General features: G+C 43.9%; 1 protein-coding gene across 1 annotated transcript in view; it reads right to left on the reverse strand.

Moving 5' to 3' along the window:
- Positions 1-570: 570 nt before the first annotated feature.
- Positions 571-17774, reverse strand: part of XKR6 (XK related 6) — a 174715-nt gene continuing 157511 nt past the window's right edge. The window contains exon 3 of the mRNA XM_057427489.1: positions 571-2920. Coding sequence (XP_057283472.1) covers positions 1956-2920 — 965 coding nt within the window. The 3' untranslated portion in view covers positions 571-1955. The remainder of the gene's footprint in view (positions 2921-17774) is intronic.

A 17774-nucleotide genomic window follows, 5' to 3' on the forward strand; every position in this document is an offset into this window, starting at 1 on the left:
TTGCACCCTAGACAGTTACAGTATTTCTGGAATAAAAAATTGCAATTACACACAGAAAATACTACAGCATTCACTTAAAAATATCTCATTTTGTTGTTGTTTTTCCCCTCCCAAGTAGAGGGATGGTGGGATTGAAAAGATGCCCTGAAACAGGAATATTCCTTTAAAGGAGCAATACTCTCAAAACAGAAAAAGGCGTTAGATGCAAACCCATGATTTAACTTGAAAAAAGAGATTCCAGCACAGAAACAGCATTCAAGAGATGTGAATGTTCAGACACTGAGCGGGTTATTTGGAAATGTCAAAACAACCACACAACTCTCAGCAGGTGACCATCTAGGCTTTGCCATCAACGGAGGTGACAGCATCTCCTTGCGGTGAGAAGGCTAAGCTAAACCATGATGCTCTCGCTACGCTCCTGAATTTCCTCTGGTGGTGTTTCTTGCCATGTACTTACAGTAGAGGGTGACACAAGACAGTTTTTATCAGCAGTTCCCCACATGTACCGGGTTGAAGAATTCTCAGCTAAATCACAACAACAACATCAACAAAAATACAAAGCACCAAATCATCTCTAGATGTGAGTCAGTTTACAGGTTATTATCGTTTGAAGAAGTTTGTTGGTTGTTTTGTTGTTGTTTGCTTTTTTGTTTTTTTGATTTTTATCCCGATTTTCATGTTTTGTTTTCCTTAAAAACAAAACAAAACAAAAATCAAAACCCCAAATCCCCAAAATGGAACGAAGGATGCTTTACAATCACTTTAAGGCTCGCACTGAATGAGACATGACAGGTCTTACACAAGATTACAAATAATACATGTATGCCTTTCACAGCCTTAAAATGATACAGTAGGTCAAATTATTTTGCCAGTCACTGATCAAGTATTGTGCCTTTAAATTGACTCGCTTTTTGCTACTATGCTGAGTTTTATTATTACTGAAATAGTTATTAGACATGTGTAAATGTACTTTAGTATAATGTTTTTGGTATATAATTTCAATGTTTGGAGATTTCTTATTTTCCAGAAATCAAGGTGGCAGGCCTTATTCTGGGCTCAGATGGTTCTTATTTACTCCACTGAAGGCAGTGGCACTTTAGCGTGTGCAATTGTTTGAAACAAGATCAGATACTGTATTACCACATTAATGGGGTGCAAAAAGACCATTACACATGGCCCATTTACACGAGGAAAATGGTTACATGGAGGGATCATGTTTATAACATGACTTGGTCAAGGCTCACATGCTTGGCCAAATGGTGTTATAAATGCATTGCCGAATTGAGTTACAGACCTGATTTTGTCTTTCAGTTGGAAAAATCAAACTCCATTGGGGATGTCTTGGCTTTGCTTTCTTGTCTTTAGACATTTGGGTTTTTATTCTGCTAAATCCAATCAGAGCAACAAGATTTTTTTTTTTTTTAATTGTACATTTCTCTCTTTTTGTTGTTTATTTTTTCTTTTCTCTTTTTTTTTTTTAATTTTAAGATTTGCATTTCAGTTGGTTGGTTGGTTTTTTTGTTTCTTTTTTTGTTTTTTTCCTGGCATATAATCATCAAAGAGTTTTGCATGAGAAAGGTGACAGTACTTAATGAAACTCAGCACCTAAGGGCATAAGGCAGTTGTAGGTTTGTTTGTTTGTTTTTTTATTTTTCAATCAGCACCAATCCCATAGATAATGTTCTACACTTGGTGTACGGTATAAAACTGATGTGGAGATGCCTCCTTCTCCACCTGTGAATCCTAGGTGTGGAAGTTGAAATACTGTTTCTTGTGTGTAAAAAACAAAAGAAAAGTTTTTCTTTTTGTTTTTACTTACAAAACATAGAGAATATCTTTTTTTTTTTTATACATACAGCAACCAGAAAGAAAGCTTATCTGAAGGTTTGTGTTTGTTTCATGATCTGTGTTTACCGTAAACAAAAATAAGGTCCCCTCTTTTGCTTTAAGGAGCTTTAAAGTGAAGATTCATATTGTAGCAACTCATATAAGAGAGGTCCATCTCTATACCTAATACCTACAGCTGTGGGGGTGACATATTGGAGGATGTTGATAGTTCTTCTTAACCTCCTGTCTACAAAATGAGCATCCCATGCAGGGTACCTTTTTCTTGGGATGTCAATCTTAATGAGAGGCCCCTCGGGGGGGTAGGGTCGCCCAGATGGAGTAGATGGTACCATTGCTCTCACCTGGAAAACAGGCAAGCAAGTGTCAGCCGTGAGTTCCTCCTGTTGCTCCGTGACCGCTCTGGTGGGCGTAGCCTGGGCCCCCCGGTACCCAGGGGTTTGGGGTGCCATGGGCTCAACATCGGGGGGCAAAGGAATGCCCCAGAGCAGCTCGGCGCAACAGGAGCTGGCAAAGACCTTAGCTCTTGGCCCCATGGGATGCAGCACACCATAATATAACAGCATCAAAGCTATCCCAGCAGCAAAGCTAAGAAAGACACAACACAGTGCTGGCACGGCATATGAGTCAGTAGTGTCAGGATCTCTGTAAAAATACCAAAGGAGCGTCAAGGCAGCGTTCTCCGTCAGGACTACCGTGTAATACGCAAACATTCTGTATCGAGTCCGCCCTTCCTTGACATTAAACCAGCAGAAAATGTACACAATCCCTACCACCATGTTGAAGAGGATCTCCTCCCACTTAGACATGCAGAAATCTGTCCCACCATGGATGATCCAGAAAGCCATGGCACACCAATGGACCACTACAAAGATCCCAAAGTAGAGCTGGAAAATGGAAGCAAAAAGAGCAAAAGAAATAACTCGAGATGAGATGGTGAAGAGGCGCCAGAAGACATGGATGAGGGCCCCTCTGTAGCTCATACTCTTCTTGTCGTCCCTAGAGTCCCGAAGAAGCTTGTGATAGGAGGCTAGCACCCAAGCCAGGGACATCAGGGAGGCCACAGAGGACACACCTGCCGGAAGACACACAGATCCACTGAGTTAGACAGGAGGTTTGGTTGAAAACATCATCTGCTCACTAAATTTTTGCATCTGGGGCAGGCTCAGTAGCCCAGAGGTTCAACTCACGTCAGGTTGTCCTTATAGTCTGGAGGAGAGAAATACAGAAATATCAGTGTAGGAATTGGAAAGGATGCTGTATGCACGAGTTCTCTGACAAAGCACATTATGTGGCTCATGTTCATGAGCTGTTGGCTCTGCTACCACCCCAGCTCTTCTCACAGCGTACAACCTCTGCCCTCATCCTTATTAGATCCACACTTGAGAATTTGATATCCAAATCCCATCTTCAGTAGAAAGGGGTCTACCTTGCAGTGCACCATGGCAAGTGCAGGACATCTGTATTCCCTGTAACTGCATGCATCCTTTTATTTTTTCTAAAAAACTTTCATATAAGCAACACTCACTTTGACTTGCACTTGATTCTGCCTTAACCAGGAATCCTCTGGGAAAAATAGTCAGGTTTTTGTCACCCTGTAGTCCCATTCAGATGTATATATAAGCACAAGGAACATCGAGACTCATCAATATCCTCCAAATGGTCTCAATCCAAATACTCTGATCCCTACAGAAACTCCCTGCTCTGTTTCAATGATGGACTTAAGACCTATATTGGAGGTAGCTTATTTCCAGCCTTGTCTCCTGGGTGGACCACAGATCTGAGTTGTAGTCATGTCTCCAGCCTTGTCTCATTCTGCTCTCGGTGGGACCCCTTGAAGAGTCCTTGGATCTGGTCCAACCCCTTGCCTTGTCTGAGACCATTGAGGGAGCCATTACCAACATGCACTCAGCCCCTGTGGGACTGCTCCCATCAGTTAGTGCATTGCCTGCAAAAGGCTCACCCTCAGTTTCCAACTCATCCCCTGCACCCTGGCATGGGGCAGATACACCATGATATTCCAAAGGGGCCTGCCTCATCTTATTCTCCATCACAGTCAACACTTAAACTATCTATTTGCTCCAAAGGATAAAACAGTGCCCCATCACACTTCAGAGCTTTTAGAAATAAAATACAATTGATTATCGCAAGGGTAAATTAAACAACTCATCAAGCAAAGCATCATAATGAAAAATAATTGAAAGATCCTTGGGAAAAGAAAGGGCCACTGGCATCTTACGCCTTTTCTCCCACTGCTGCTCACTGGACAGCTGCTCCACAGGTGAGGGAACAGATGATGGACTAAGATCCATGGCTGGGAAGCTCAGAAGTTTGGTGGCTATAGTTTGACTGGGCCTTGGCCAAAGATTTGTCTGGGAGCATCACCTATAAAAACTAAAGGAAAACTGCTAATGGTTTCAACCAAAGCAAACAGTAACAAATGCCCCTCCATCTCTGATGTGTAATGCACTGGAAGATAGGTCCATTTCTTTTTTGCCCTCATTATTTTAAGAAAACCTAATGAGCAGCTTGCTGCAGCGGCTCTGGATTGAAAAGCTAAAATGTTTGAAACCCTAAATTTCTTTTTCTTCTGTTGTCTTCTCACTTTTCTCCTACCCACAAGAACCTGGCTCTCCTGGGGATGGAAAGAAGATCCACTGGCTCTTCAGACCTCACTCTAGAAACTTCATCTTCTTTCCAAGAAGCCCACCTCACAGTGTGGTGGGGTTACTTTTCCACTTCCAGCCTAGCTATGTCTGGAGGACAGGTGATGGAGAAGGTGGCCAGGAAGGATGGCAAACCTCCATCTCTCCCCTCACTGAAATTCTCCCAGCCTGGAGGTCCACCAAAACTACACCCTTCCATCAGCTCTGGCATGTGCTTTAACATTTCAGACTGAACTTTTAAAAACAACAAACCACAAACCAGTAAGATCAGTGGCCTTATCAAAGAGGCTAGCTTTAGGCCACCATCTAAACCACAGTTTTCCTGAAGTCTGAAGTCCTCAGTCAGAAACACTTTTATATAGGACTTGGGGACCCTAATGGATGAAAATTTCTGAAAGTGAATAGTCTCACCCCCAAACATATGTAGAGTAAGTCTGTTTTTAACCTACCAGATGAATTACACTTTTGGTAGACACAGTTAACAGTTTTGGAAGGCTGAGCAATGCCACGCTACTCTTAAAGTAAGTGATTCTATGTGCATAAGTACTGTTTGTTGCAGTATCTTCTGGCTATTCAGTTACAAAAAACTTCCCATGATTAGCAGCAAAGAAAAAAAAAAAAAAAAAGTCAGGTATTTTCTTATTTTAGTGCTGTTATACTAGAAACTTGTATGGCATTAGATGCACCTATTATACTGAAACTCAAGCAATGCCAACCCACAGGAGACAGATGTGTCACACTGGCTTAGAAATGTTTCTGTTGGGTTCATTTACTTCAGAAAAGAAAGAGGAATAAAATACACCAGAAACAAAAACCTAAAGGCTTTTCCCACTGTAATGTTTTCAGTGCAGAAGCCTACACTAATCATAGTCTTTGTTGTGAATTGCACAGTGCTGTCTGAGAGTATGTTTGTTGAATCACTCACATTGCAGGGCACCTTGCCTGCTGATAGTCATCTGAACATCCCCTCTAGTCAACAGAGAGAGGCAGACACCCCCAGAAAGTGATTCACCCTGTCCTAAGATCCATGTGTGGGACAGGGAGGGTTTGACTCATGCTCCTGAAGTGTCTGACTCCATCCCTTGTCAGGGGAGTGTGGGGACTTGTGAACACCAGCAGTCAGGTGGGATGAGTCCTACTCTCACAAACAATTCTTTGCCTCCTCATCTGCACTAAGATCTGAGGGGGGGAATGAAGGACCACTAGACATTTTGACATATTCCTGTCATTGTTTAAAAATTTATGACCCTGTGGTGAATGAAAATTTCATGACATCCTAGTGATGAGCAGAATCTGGACCTGGGGGTAAGGGCATGCTCTCAGTGGGTGGATGTCAACAGGAACCATAGAGTGATATAAAGACTCCTCCAGTACTTTTTACTGTGTTGACACAGAAATCATTCTATGGCTATTTCATACAGACTTCACACAGTATTATGTGCAGTTCTGGTGTCCTCAACATAAAAAGGACAGGGAGCTGTTGGAGCAAGTGCAGATGATCAGGGGACTGGAGCACCTCCCGTATGAAGATAGGCTGAGAAGGTTGAGGCTGTTCAGCCTGGAGAAGAGAAGGCTGCGTGGAGACCTCATAGCAACCTTCCAGTATCTGAAGGGGGCCTATAGGGATGCTGGGGAGGGACTCCTCATTAGGGACTGTAGTGATAGGACAAAAGTCAGTGGGTTAAACAGGGGAAGTTTAGCTTAGATACAAAGAAGTTCTTTACTGTAAGGGTGGTGAGGCACTGGAATGGGTTGCCCAAGGAAGTTGTGAATGCTCCATCCCTGGCATTGTTCAAGGTCAGGTTGGACAGAGCCTTGGGTGACATGGTTTAGTGTGAGGTGTCCCTGCGCATGGCAGGGGGTTTGGAACTAGATGATCTTAAGGTCCCTTCCAACTCTAACTATTCTGTGATTCTAGGATTCTATTATTCTATGAAATGACAAAGCATGCCTTGGCTTTTGTCATATTGACCATGAGTTTCTCATTCCCACCCTTCCTTGTTACTTTAGTCTGTGACATCTTCGTACAATGTACAATTCTCACAGACTGTGGGATAAATTGTCTTTTCTACTTCTCCAGGCCTTACTTCTAAGCAACTATAGAGATCCCTCCAATTACAACTAGAACAAAAGTTCTATAAGTTGGATCACATGGGAATTATTTTTTAACTTGGATCTTGACTTTTGCATGTGGTGACTGACGCACCTTCATCCACCATAAGTGGGTTTTGACTCCCTTCCAAGGTTTGTTTATCAAAGCATTGGGGCTGTTTTAAAACTGAAGTCACTTCATAATCCCACTCCCACTCCTCCCACTCTGTGCTTAGTCTTGGGAGTGGAAAATACCTGACATGCACTGCCATATCTCTGTGGGCATTCTCAAGCCAGGAGGACATCAGGTACGACGGGGCTAGAAGCCCTGTGGCTGCATCTGCCAGATCTATTTCCCACTTTCCCATAATAAGTCAGACTGACATAGACTGGTGTTATCTTCAAACTCTCTGCACCAGGGTTTACAACAACCCCTGAACTCCTGTCACCTGCTAGGAAGCAGTAAGTGACTCACAGGCCATAGTCAGCACTAGTGAGGAGTCAAGCCCATGTGTCTTGAATAACACATCACAAGACTTAGTCCCCCACATCACTTTAGTAATGCACCCTGAAGTCCTTACGGTGAGACATCTCCTAAGCTACATTCAGCACGGTGAGGCAAAGCTCTGTAATGTTCCCATCTGACAGATGAAGCACTAATATTTGAAAGATTTACCCAAGGTCTCACATGGAGACACTTCTGTTGGAGACACCTTTAAGTGCCTGAATATGGAGCTGAACTCACCCATCATCTTGAACTGCCCTAAGACTTCTTGCCTTAGTAATTTTGCCTTTCTCAGGGGGAGAATATGTGGCACACAGACTAAGGAACAGTAAATGAAGAGAAATGAGAAAGCTGTAGAAAGTAAGGCAGCTATATAAAAGGCTAGAGTTTCTGACAAGTGTTGGACCAAGGAACAGAGTCTCTGTAAAGGGTAAATAAGAAATGCTCCTTTGGATCACGAAGACATGAATGGATTAGAGTATAATGAAGGTAGTGACCTGATATCAGAGGAGAGGAGCTCAAGGGAAGGACCTGGAGCCTTGCTGAAGCTCACAGACGCAGGCTGAATTTCAGCCTGTTTTGGTTTTCACTGTCTAATTCCTACTGGTGATCCAGAAAAAGAAAAGGCTGTCTCAGAAATGTACCGAGGGTCTCAGAAGAATCCACATCAATAAGCAATGACTCTCCTTAAGCTGATGTTGCTGTTTTTAAAACCCACGTATGTGCAGGAACAAAACCAGCACATGGAAAGCCTTCCCAGTCTATCTGGCCTATTCATGCTACGCAAACACATGGTTTTACAACTAGACTAATAAAAACTATAGAAAAATCATACACACAAAAACATGATACCAAAAATTAACAATATATCAATTTTTCTCTTATTTGCAGTGTTCAGCTGAGAAGAGAGGCTTTTCACTACAGGTATGCACAGTTCTCATCGGAATCCAGCTGCAGGTTACTAGTTCTAAGTAATTTTAATGCACTTACTGTAGCATATTCCTCAAGTATTTACTGTGGTGCCTGTACCTTTAAAGCTGAAAATGATGCCTAAATGGGGTTCTATTTCTTTTCTGGCGTTAATTCTCTTGAAGACTCTACTAAAACAAAATGGGAAGATACCAACATTTCTCCTGGGTGAGCTGGACAGCAAATATTCAGTGCGACATGAAACCTTCCATCAACCCCTGTGCAAAGGCAGTGCTTGCTTAATGCCAAGTGCCATGTCTCAGTTCCTCCCCATCACTTGCTGGCTGCTCAGGCCTCTGTGCTGTGAACCCTGTTATTGTGTTTTCCCCTTTGGGTGGCACGTTCCTCCCTGAAGCTCAGTATGAGTCAAGGAACAGGTTTTCATCTTGATGCACAGAGACTGAAAATGCATTTATACACAACAGAGATCAAGCTAGATTTTGCTTTTGTAACAACATTGCTGGAAAGTTGCTCCCCCCTTACTTTTAAATCTGGTTTTATTTATTTGTGCCAGCGTAAAAGAGGTCAGAATCAGACCTGGGGTCTGCTTTTATTTGTTTCTGCTGGAGTTCAATGCTTGATCTTTCTTTTCTCTTTCCTTTCAGAGAAGGGAATGACTTTTCTTAATTTTCCCTTTTTTTTCTTTTTTTTCTCTTTGAACGTGGAAAAATATGGATCATTGTCAGTACATGAATAATAAAGGGTTGCATAGACCATTTTGCCATTTCTTTTCCTCTTAGGATTTCAGGACAATACTTTAACCAGTTTCCCCAGTGTGCCACCAGTCCATTATGGCAGACTAGCACTATTCCTCCTATGGTGAACATTACTCCTAAGTTTGACTCAGGAATGGCCTTCTCACATCTGTGTGACACCTCTGTATTCTGCTTTGAGCTGCAGTGACCAGTGATGACAAACAGAGCCTGACACCGGGAAGAGATGTTACACCAATGTCCTGTTCTATGCTCTTTTCCCATGAAAAATGTTTTGGTTTCATTGGGCAAGGGGTGATTTTCAAACCCTCAATATCTGCTCCTAGGGAGCTGTTCTGAAACCTTCCTCCAAGGATCACCACAGCCCCATTCTCCCCAGGACACAGTGTCACGAGTCCCTAAGAAATACAAAACTGTTGGTGACTGCGGAAGGCAAACAAAGGTAAAGAACTCAATTCAGGGACCAATCTCCAAGAAGGTCTGGACAACAACAAGGTCTTTTACCACTGAATCCTACTGGGATTTCCTGACATGAGGCTTGCACTGAGTTTCTATACAGGGTATCCCATGTCCAAGCTAGCACAAGGAGGGCTCATCCACACTGGACCAGAGGAACATCCATGTTCCCATACCTTTTATTGTGAGAGTTATAAAGTCCATAGCAAGGCAACTTCAGAACAGTTGTGTACACGGAGAGTTGCCCTCCCATCCCTTGCCAGTTAAAGGCTGGGTCTTGTCCTGAAATGTGAATATTTCCTAAAAACATCTTTTTTTTTTCTAGATTAAGATGTCTTTGCTGACCCCAGAAAAGTTGGATCTCTTTTTAGTTTCCATCCAGCCTTCACCTTAGCACTGCCTTGAGGAACTGCAGTCCACAGGTTCACTATGGACTGTGTTTCAAAAGGACTTGCTTTTCTCCCCTTTTATCCTGCTGCCTTTCAGTTCTCCCAAATGCTCCTTTTTCTCTGCTGCTAGAAGAGGTGACCAGCCACATTTGTCTGATCTGTGCTCTCATTATCTCAGCTGCTTCTGTCCTGTCTCCTCCTATTCATCTCCTCTGTGAACTCCAGAGCTGCCAAACCAGCTCAGGCCCTGGGGCCATCCAGTCTTATATCTTCTCCTGGAAGCAAGCCAGTGACTGATCCTCCTTCTGCAGGAGGCACAAGCACCCCAGGCCAAGCAGAAATGGGATAATCTGCCCTCTGTTTTGGACTGTCCTCGAATACCCCCGGGGAAGTGTCAGATCTCCTGTTGAAAATGTTGGCCATCACCCACCACATAAGGACTGGCAAAACTTCTCTCCTCCCCTCTCCCTTCTCCCCCATTTTAAAACACTCTTAATTAAGATCTTCCTTTCATCATATGCTTCAGTGTTTATCTCACCCCAAGGAATGCTGCCCTCTGGAAATGCCTCTCTGTTTCTCCATTAACAGCAGTGTGAGTGATCAAACTGAAATGACCAAACACGAAGCAACTAAGAAGAAAAGTACCCTAGGCAGCAATGGTTTGGCATACATCAACTCCCTTTAAGAGTTCAGAGGAGAGCCCCGAGTCCCAGAAAGGTGAGGAGAGAAGAAAGGAGGGTTGGAGAAACTTTCTTCTGGCTCCAAGATGAGCAAAACAGCTAGCATAGGCTCCTGCAGAGCAGAAGTTGACAGACCCAACATAATGTGGACAAACTCAAGTGACGCAATACAGTGATTTTATACCACTGAGGGCCAAGTAGGCAAAACAACTCCCCAGCACAATCCTCATGAGAGAAGGACATACTCATGTTGCATTTCCCTGAACACCCAGACAGAGTTATCACCATCCTCAAGAAAGTGGTAGCAGAAATACAATATCCCCCTCCTCAATCAATTAGAAGAGGTCTGATCTCAATGGGCATGTATGTACACAGTCCTCACAGGCATGTAAGTCATAGAATTATAGCCCATAGAATGATTCTGCCTTTAGAGTCCCTTTTGATGTTACATTAATTCTCACGACATTATTTAAGATGTGAAACTAATTATTTTGAAACACCTCTTCTATTTTGAAATAGAGCCCAAACGTTAAGAAAATGTAAAGAAAAGAAATCACTGTCCCCCTCTCACCAAAAGCAGATAGTTCCACTTCAGTGGATGCTATTTTGAGGGTGTTAATATCGAACAGTTCTTTCCTTTGTAATTTTTGGCTAGTAAACCAGAAATCTCATTAATCTTACTGAAAGTTTTTTTAGTGTCTGTGCAGGGCTACATTTGATGGTGTTTCCAACTAGAACAGTTCCTGTTATCACTTAAATTGGGGTTCGTGTTCATGTTGTTTTCTAATGGCACACGTACAGGAATGAGAGACAGTCTGGTCTAAACTTATGCAGGTATTAATCACCTGGGGTAATTCTGGGCTGGAAATGTGCTGGGAGTGCAGAAGCCAGTATTGCCTGGGCACAGTTTAGGTTGTTTGAAATAAAGCATGAGAACTTTCATATATGTCTCTTTTTGTCAAAAGCTGCATGAATTGCCACTCTGCTCAGGGCAAGATACCCTCTGAAGAGTCATCACTATAATTATAAAGACTTCTAGTTAAGCTCTTTTTAATCTCAATGCCTTTAACCACTGTCTCATCATCACACTGAAAAAGAACCCCACCTGAACCCCCAAAAGTGAACAGCCACAAACAAGAGGTTTGAAGCTCCTCGAGAGAGACCCAAGGAGATTTCACTTGAAATGGTCTATCAGGATGTCCTGACAACACCTCCAGGAAGGACAGGATTTAAATCTCTGCATGCAGAGCAAAATCCCTCTTTGCAGGCAATGTTACAGGGCAGCAGAGTCTATCACAGAAACCTCATTCAAGCTCATACAGCCAAGAGAAGTGTACAAGTCATCTCTACGGACTTCCACTGCTTTTTCTTGGTGTACTTTCTGGTTACTTTTGTGCTCATTTGCTTCTGAACTCGGTTCAGAAATCGGAGTAAGCTGTGCAGAGCCTTGAATCTACAGGGCCATGAGCATGGCCCGGAGGCATCCAGACTTTACCAAGTACCTGAGATGGAAAAGAAATCAACCTAAGCTATCTTTAAAGTTAATATGAAGATCTAAGCACCACCATTAGCATGGATCTACCATGGATCTCTAGAGACTAAAGACACACAAGTATGACTGTGCTGCTCTTGCAGACTCTTGGTTAGATGTACAGCATTGTGTGGTCACTGATTGCTGAGATCTAGGGTTTTTTTCCCTCTGCTATTTAAAATAGCCTTTCCCACAGCAACATGGGAAAATACCCCAAAGATGTGATTACTTTAATTGGGAAGATTAAGATAGGAAAATGTAAGAACAGTTACTCTTGGAGGAAAAATCCTATTGCACATTCATTCAACAGCTCTTTCTTTGTGAAGGACACTTACGACACAATGTTTATTGTCCAATTCTTTGCTCAGCTACTTCAGTATATTGACTCCAGTTGCTCCCAGTTTACATTCTGCCAAGATCAGAACAAGCCTCCTATATTGAGATTTTTCAGACCTAATGATATTTGAACTCTATTGCTAGGAACATTTAGAAGAGAAATACATCTTATGATACTCCTAGAATGCACTTAAATGGGGAAAACCCCCTAACCTTGCTAAACAAGACATGGCTTGATTTAGTATAAAATCTTCCCCCACCCATTTCTGTGTTCTGAGTAGGGATAGTTGGCATCAAAAAACACAACTCCGCAAACACATGCAATATACTTGCATTTTAACATCATACATTTGATATTTGTCACAGCATCTTTATCCTAGCATTCTGTTTTAATTTAGATGAGAACCGCAACCAGAAGAATTTAAATCTGCCTAGCACAAGTTGAAAGGATGTCGTAGTCTTGCAAGTGGGACTAAAATACTCTGAAAAATAGGGGAACACATCACCACCGGGAAGGAAAGCATTATGAGTTCTGCTGTCTGATTCTGAAAGTAGCCATGAGAATCTCTTTCCTAGCACAGGTCTGGGGCAACTTTTGAACCTGGGACCTTGTGCCTAGATACCAGTAACTGAGCAAAGCCTAATTCTGTTGACTGCTATATCCATGTCATTATTCTGTCTCAGCCTCCAAAACAGGGTGTCACAATGCAGACTCCTTGCTGGGAACTGTTCTTGGCCTGTGCTGACACCTGAGCCAAGCCTGGGAATTGTTTGAGTTGGTGCTAGTTGCCATGAGCTAAAAATGTGCCAAGGACTGTGCTGATAACTGAGCCACATGGTTGACCGAGATCTGGTGGCTGTGCTCATGTTCTGATGTGTTTCAGTTTATTAGGATAGATGAAATGCAACAGACTGGTCACCAGATTGGGGAAGCAACATCTTCTGCCAAGACTTAGTGAAGGAACTTCCTGCTATAAATACAGCTCCCACGGCCTGTTCCTTAGAGATGAGGCAACATCAAAGCAATGTTTCAAACAGTCTCTGATAGCACCAAACATGGGTCCTTCAAATCACCTCTGGTTCACAGTTTGGCCTAGACACAGAAAGTGTGCAGGCCATTAGGGAAATAACTTCATCCCAGTTCTGGAAATGCTTTTGACCTGATGGGGAAGAGGAAGGAAACCCAACTTGGTTCACACTCACTGGCAAAGGTAAGAGGTCTTCATTCAGTGTGCTTAGAGGAGATGTGTCAGCAGTACATACTTCGCTAACCTTATGGTTTATAAGTCTTTGTTATTGTGTAGGGAGCCATTGGTGGAATTGTCTCAGCATAACTGCAGGTGAGAGGACTGCTCTCCTGAAAAGAAGGAGCACCTCAGAACTTCTGGAGAGTACTCAGGGCTGGCATCATTAAAGTGAGTCTGGCAGAGCCGTTCTGTGAGGGGGAGTGACAAAGTGACAAGAACGGATGTGGTGCAGCTGGTGCTGTCTCGCTCAAGGCAGTAGGGACACTGATTTCCAAGGATAATGGCAGGAACCTGTTTCTTCCTCTGCTTCCCATGCTCTGTACGCTCTGCAAAGGTCTAAGTAATGTGAAGCAGGCCACAACTCAATGGCATGCCAATGTCCACGTTAGGTCAAGTCATGCTCATGTTGCCTTCTCTCTCCTGCGTCTTTTTGCCTTCTAGAAGTTCATGTGTGTACAAGATGGAGGTGAAACTGCCTCTTCAACAGAAGAATGAACATCACCTTTCCCAAGGACAGGCTGAGATCAAACCACACATCTATTCCCCTGCCGCAAATATCTGTTTGCATCTTAGGGTGTATCAGATGTGGGGTCCTGTGATAGGGAAAGGGCCGTGGCTGGTGGATGTCCCCCATCAGTGTTGGTCCATATGAAGAGGTGAAAGTGCTGAGGGCACTGAAAGCATGAGGTTGGTCAAATGCCACTTAGGACAAAAGTCATTTCAGGAGATTTCTCCTGCCTCAGTAAATCTGCTTTACCCCCAGACTCACGACTGTCACCCAAAGCTGATCATATAAAACAAGTGACAGTTTCTGAAACAAGAAAGTTTTTTCCTTCAGTACTCACTGATTTTGAGCCAGTTGCTCAACCAAAACTGCTCCACCTACATTAGCGGTAGAAGCACAGAGAAGTCCCTGCCAGCACTCCCCATCATCTTCCCCATTTACTTTTGCTCATCTCAGTGCCTATGTGTTCTCTGTTTACCCACAGTTAGCGTGCTCTCCTAGATGCCTGATATGAACCCCAGAGCTGCACACTAGAGCAACCTGAAGATGAAAATACTTGCATTTCCATGTGTTTTACTAGCCAGTTGCACAGTGGTGTGCAGCCACCTTCTCATATGCTCTAATCACAAATTTTCCATGAGAGGTATGTCTCCAGGAAAGTCTGCAGTATACATTTACCTGAAAAAAGCCTTAATTTCCTGCCTGGAATCTGCTTGGCATGAACTTGCTCCCCAGGAGCCTGCAAGGTACAGATCTTTTCCAAGACCTCTTTCTCTGTGCCTCAGTTTCCCAGCTGTCCTGCAGCTCCTAGGAACAGCATGTGCTAATGCTTGTGTAGTGCTCTGATGATGTAACCCCCTCCCAGCGATTACCACAGTCTTAAAAAGCCTAAAATTGGCAGCACTGGCTACCTGCCAGTGCTGTCCCGTGAATGGTGACTCATCTCTATTGGCTGTGGCATGTCATAAGTGTGATGGTGGCACATGGTACGGAACAGAAGGTTTTTTATCAGCACCCTAAAATAACAGAGCAAGGACTATGGCAAGGTGGTGGATGGACAAGCTGCAGGTGGGGATGGGCTAAGTGCTGACGTGTCTCTTTGGGCTTGCTCCAAAGCCCATTGGAAAAAAAAAGCTGTCATTGGCTTCAAAGGCTCCTGGACCCAGTCCTTCCCCACTGTGCTGGGACACATGATGATAGGGCAAGCTCTCCCTGTGCTGCTCAATGCCAGCACGCCTCAGGCTTGGCCTGCTCTCAGCATGCCAGAGCAAGACATCCTCATTGCCCACTGCCAACTGTGGAGATGGCTTTTTGATGCTGCTGGGAATTGGCCTGGGACCAGCGACTCGTTTCAAGCAGGGCACCAAATTGCTGTCATCTGGCTTTGGTGAGAAGGAGGGGAAGCAGGAACAGAGCCGTATGCCCCAGTCTGGCAAAGCACTTGAGTCATATGAGTGGCCTCCCAGGTGAGCTGCTTATGTCTTTGGAGCTATCTGGGCATTTTGTGAGATGCCTCCTTGGTCTGCTGATGAACATTTAAAGGGAAACTGTGGCTGAATCAGGACAAACTTTCAATGCAGAATACCCCAGTTTCTCCCTGCCAAGCCCCTTCAGCAAGTGCACAAATGGTGGGATCCCTTGCCCACACGGCAATGACCAACTGCTTTCCTGCTCATGCCTCTTCTGTCACAGGGAACCAGGGCTGGGTGATGGATGTTTCCCATTTCTTTTCCCCAAGAAATGGCATGAGAGGAAGAAAATTATGCCTTCAACCCCATGGGCAAAGTTTTAACATCTTTATTTCCTTATGATCTGTCTCACAGCCCAAGCCAAAGCCCAGAGTGTGACCGGTAGATCATACCTCCACCCTATCTCTTGTTAGGGGACTTTACGAGGCAAAAATATTTTTAGGCCTACTTTGCAACTATCTTACTGGATCTTAGGTCAGAAAAGGAAAAGGGGTTCTGTTTCTGGAGGAAAAGGACTTTGCTTGGCCCTGCATGAATGTCTTAGCCATCCCAAACAGTCTGTAGATGACATGTTGCTCTTTTTGTACTGAGCCTTGTAGAATCTGATGCTTGTGTAGCGAGGGTAAGCCTCAGTTTAGTTCTAATGGGTAACTCTGGTTACGGGACGCTGCACAAATGGGGACAATTTTGTTCAGTAAGGTTTACAGAGATCTGAATTTGGGGTTTTGGATTCACAGTTGAGCACTGCTGGAATGTATATACTTAGATACACCCAAATTGAAAGACACCTATAGAGAACAGGCAGCAACACCCCACAGCAAACCCTATGCATACTTTTCTATCCAGCACAGCATCTCCTTCTATGGTCCTCTTTGGCTGCATAGCTACCAAGAATCAAGTATTTGTAGGGATTGTTCTCCAGCCCAGCAGCCAGTAGGCACACTCCTGCCCATCCATATCTCATCTCCTGTCATCCAAATGTGCCCATGTCCAACTGCCCACTGGGAATGGTCCCTGGTCTGTGTATACTCCCAAGCAGTCCTTCGGGATTGTTTGGCTTAAAGTTTGCTGGTCCAAGCCAGAACCATGGCAGGCCCATGCTAACTTGGCAGCAGTGGTGATGATGCATGTCTATTGCTGATGTCATTTCTGCTGAGCTCTCTGACAGCTTAGGCCAGCATGGGGAATCTTGCACGAACTTCTAGTGTCCCTTCAAAGTTAGCAGTGCTACTTGTAGGATGAACTTTCAAATCTAACGAGTCCCTTCACCACTTTCAGTGGAGACATGGGCATTTTAGCCTCTTCAGTTACGTTCAGGCCAGTGCTGATCACATTTGAAAATCATACCTCGGGCAACGAAAGGCTGAAGGCTCTTTTTCTAACGTGATTTCCCCAGTTAAGAAGTTTACTTTTATCTTTGGGGCCTGAGTGGCAAGAGGACTGAGAAAGAAGTGATCCATTCATGTGTTGTCCTTTAGATATGGCCTTGGTTTTAGATCTCAAATCATTCCTCAGCAAGTCATGGTGCCTTAAGATATTCCCTATCCTGTGAATATATCCAACAGGACATTACGGACAGTATGTATTTCACAGCATATCCATTATTCACAGCATATTACTGGTTAACTATCACCCTGTCACTGGGGAAAATTAAGTGAGAAATGTGCCTCCATGTTAGACTTAATCATTATCACCCACACAGGAATCTTCTCACTCAGGTGCAGGAGTGCTTAACTTGAGGTTGGTTCATCCTGAACCCACTCAGCTTGATGGGGGATGCCTTGTCTGGGAAGTGAGGACAGCGGCTAACCCACCCCTGCTGCTTGTACATCAATACCTTGCAAAGACCAGTTAAGTCTTCTAAGGTAAGTGACAGGGAAAAGCATCTTAATGTGCCCCTGAAGAAAAGGACAAGACCTGATCATAAATGGCCCCCAGACATTATACAGAAAGAGGGAGGACATGATAAAAGACAGAGCTTTGCTTTGGATGGGGCAAGAATATTTGCAGACTCCACCAGGATAACTCTGCAGCCAACACACAGCCATAGCTGAGATGTCTAAAGTCCCTTTTAGCTCCTAACTTATATCCCTCTGCTTAAAAGAGTCACCCCCATAAAAAATGAGGCTGATGTTGCTTTTTCTTAAATATACAAGCAGCTTCAGACTACCTACTGTGGGCTGACACCTCCCAGAATCCCAGAGATTTCCAAAGGACTTTGCAAAATGAAGGCTCATGCTGCAAATCTCTTTCAGATCAGCAGCAGGGTTATAGAGGAGATGGGCACAGCATCAGTGGGTACACAGGCCTTTTCGTGGGGGGGAAACCCTGCAGCCTCATGGAGGCAAATTCCCAGCAAAAGCTGGGAATCC

Source organism: Pezoporus wallicus, unplaced genomic scaffold (genome assembly GCF_028554395.1).
Source record: "Pezoporus wallicus isolate ANWC-B61680 ecotype Strahan unplaced genomic scaffold, APGP_CSIRO_Pwel_v1 contig_6464, whole genome shotgun sequence".
NCBI classification, from domain to species: Eukaryota; Metazoa; Chordata; class Aves; order Psittaciformes; family Psittacidae; genus Pezoporus; species Pezoporus wallicus.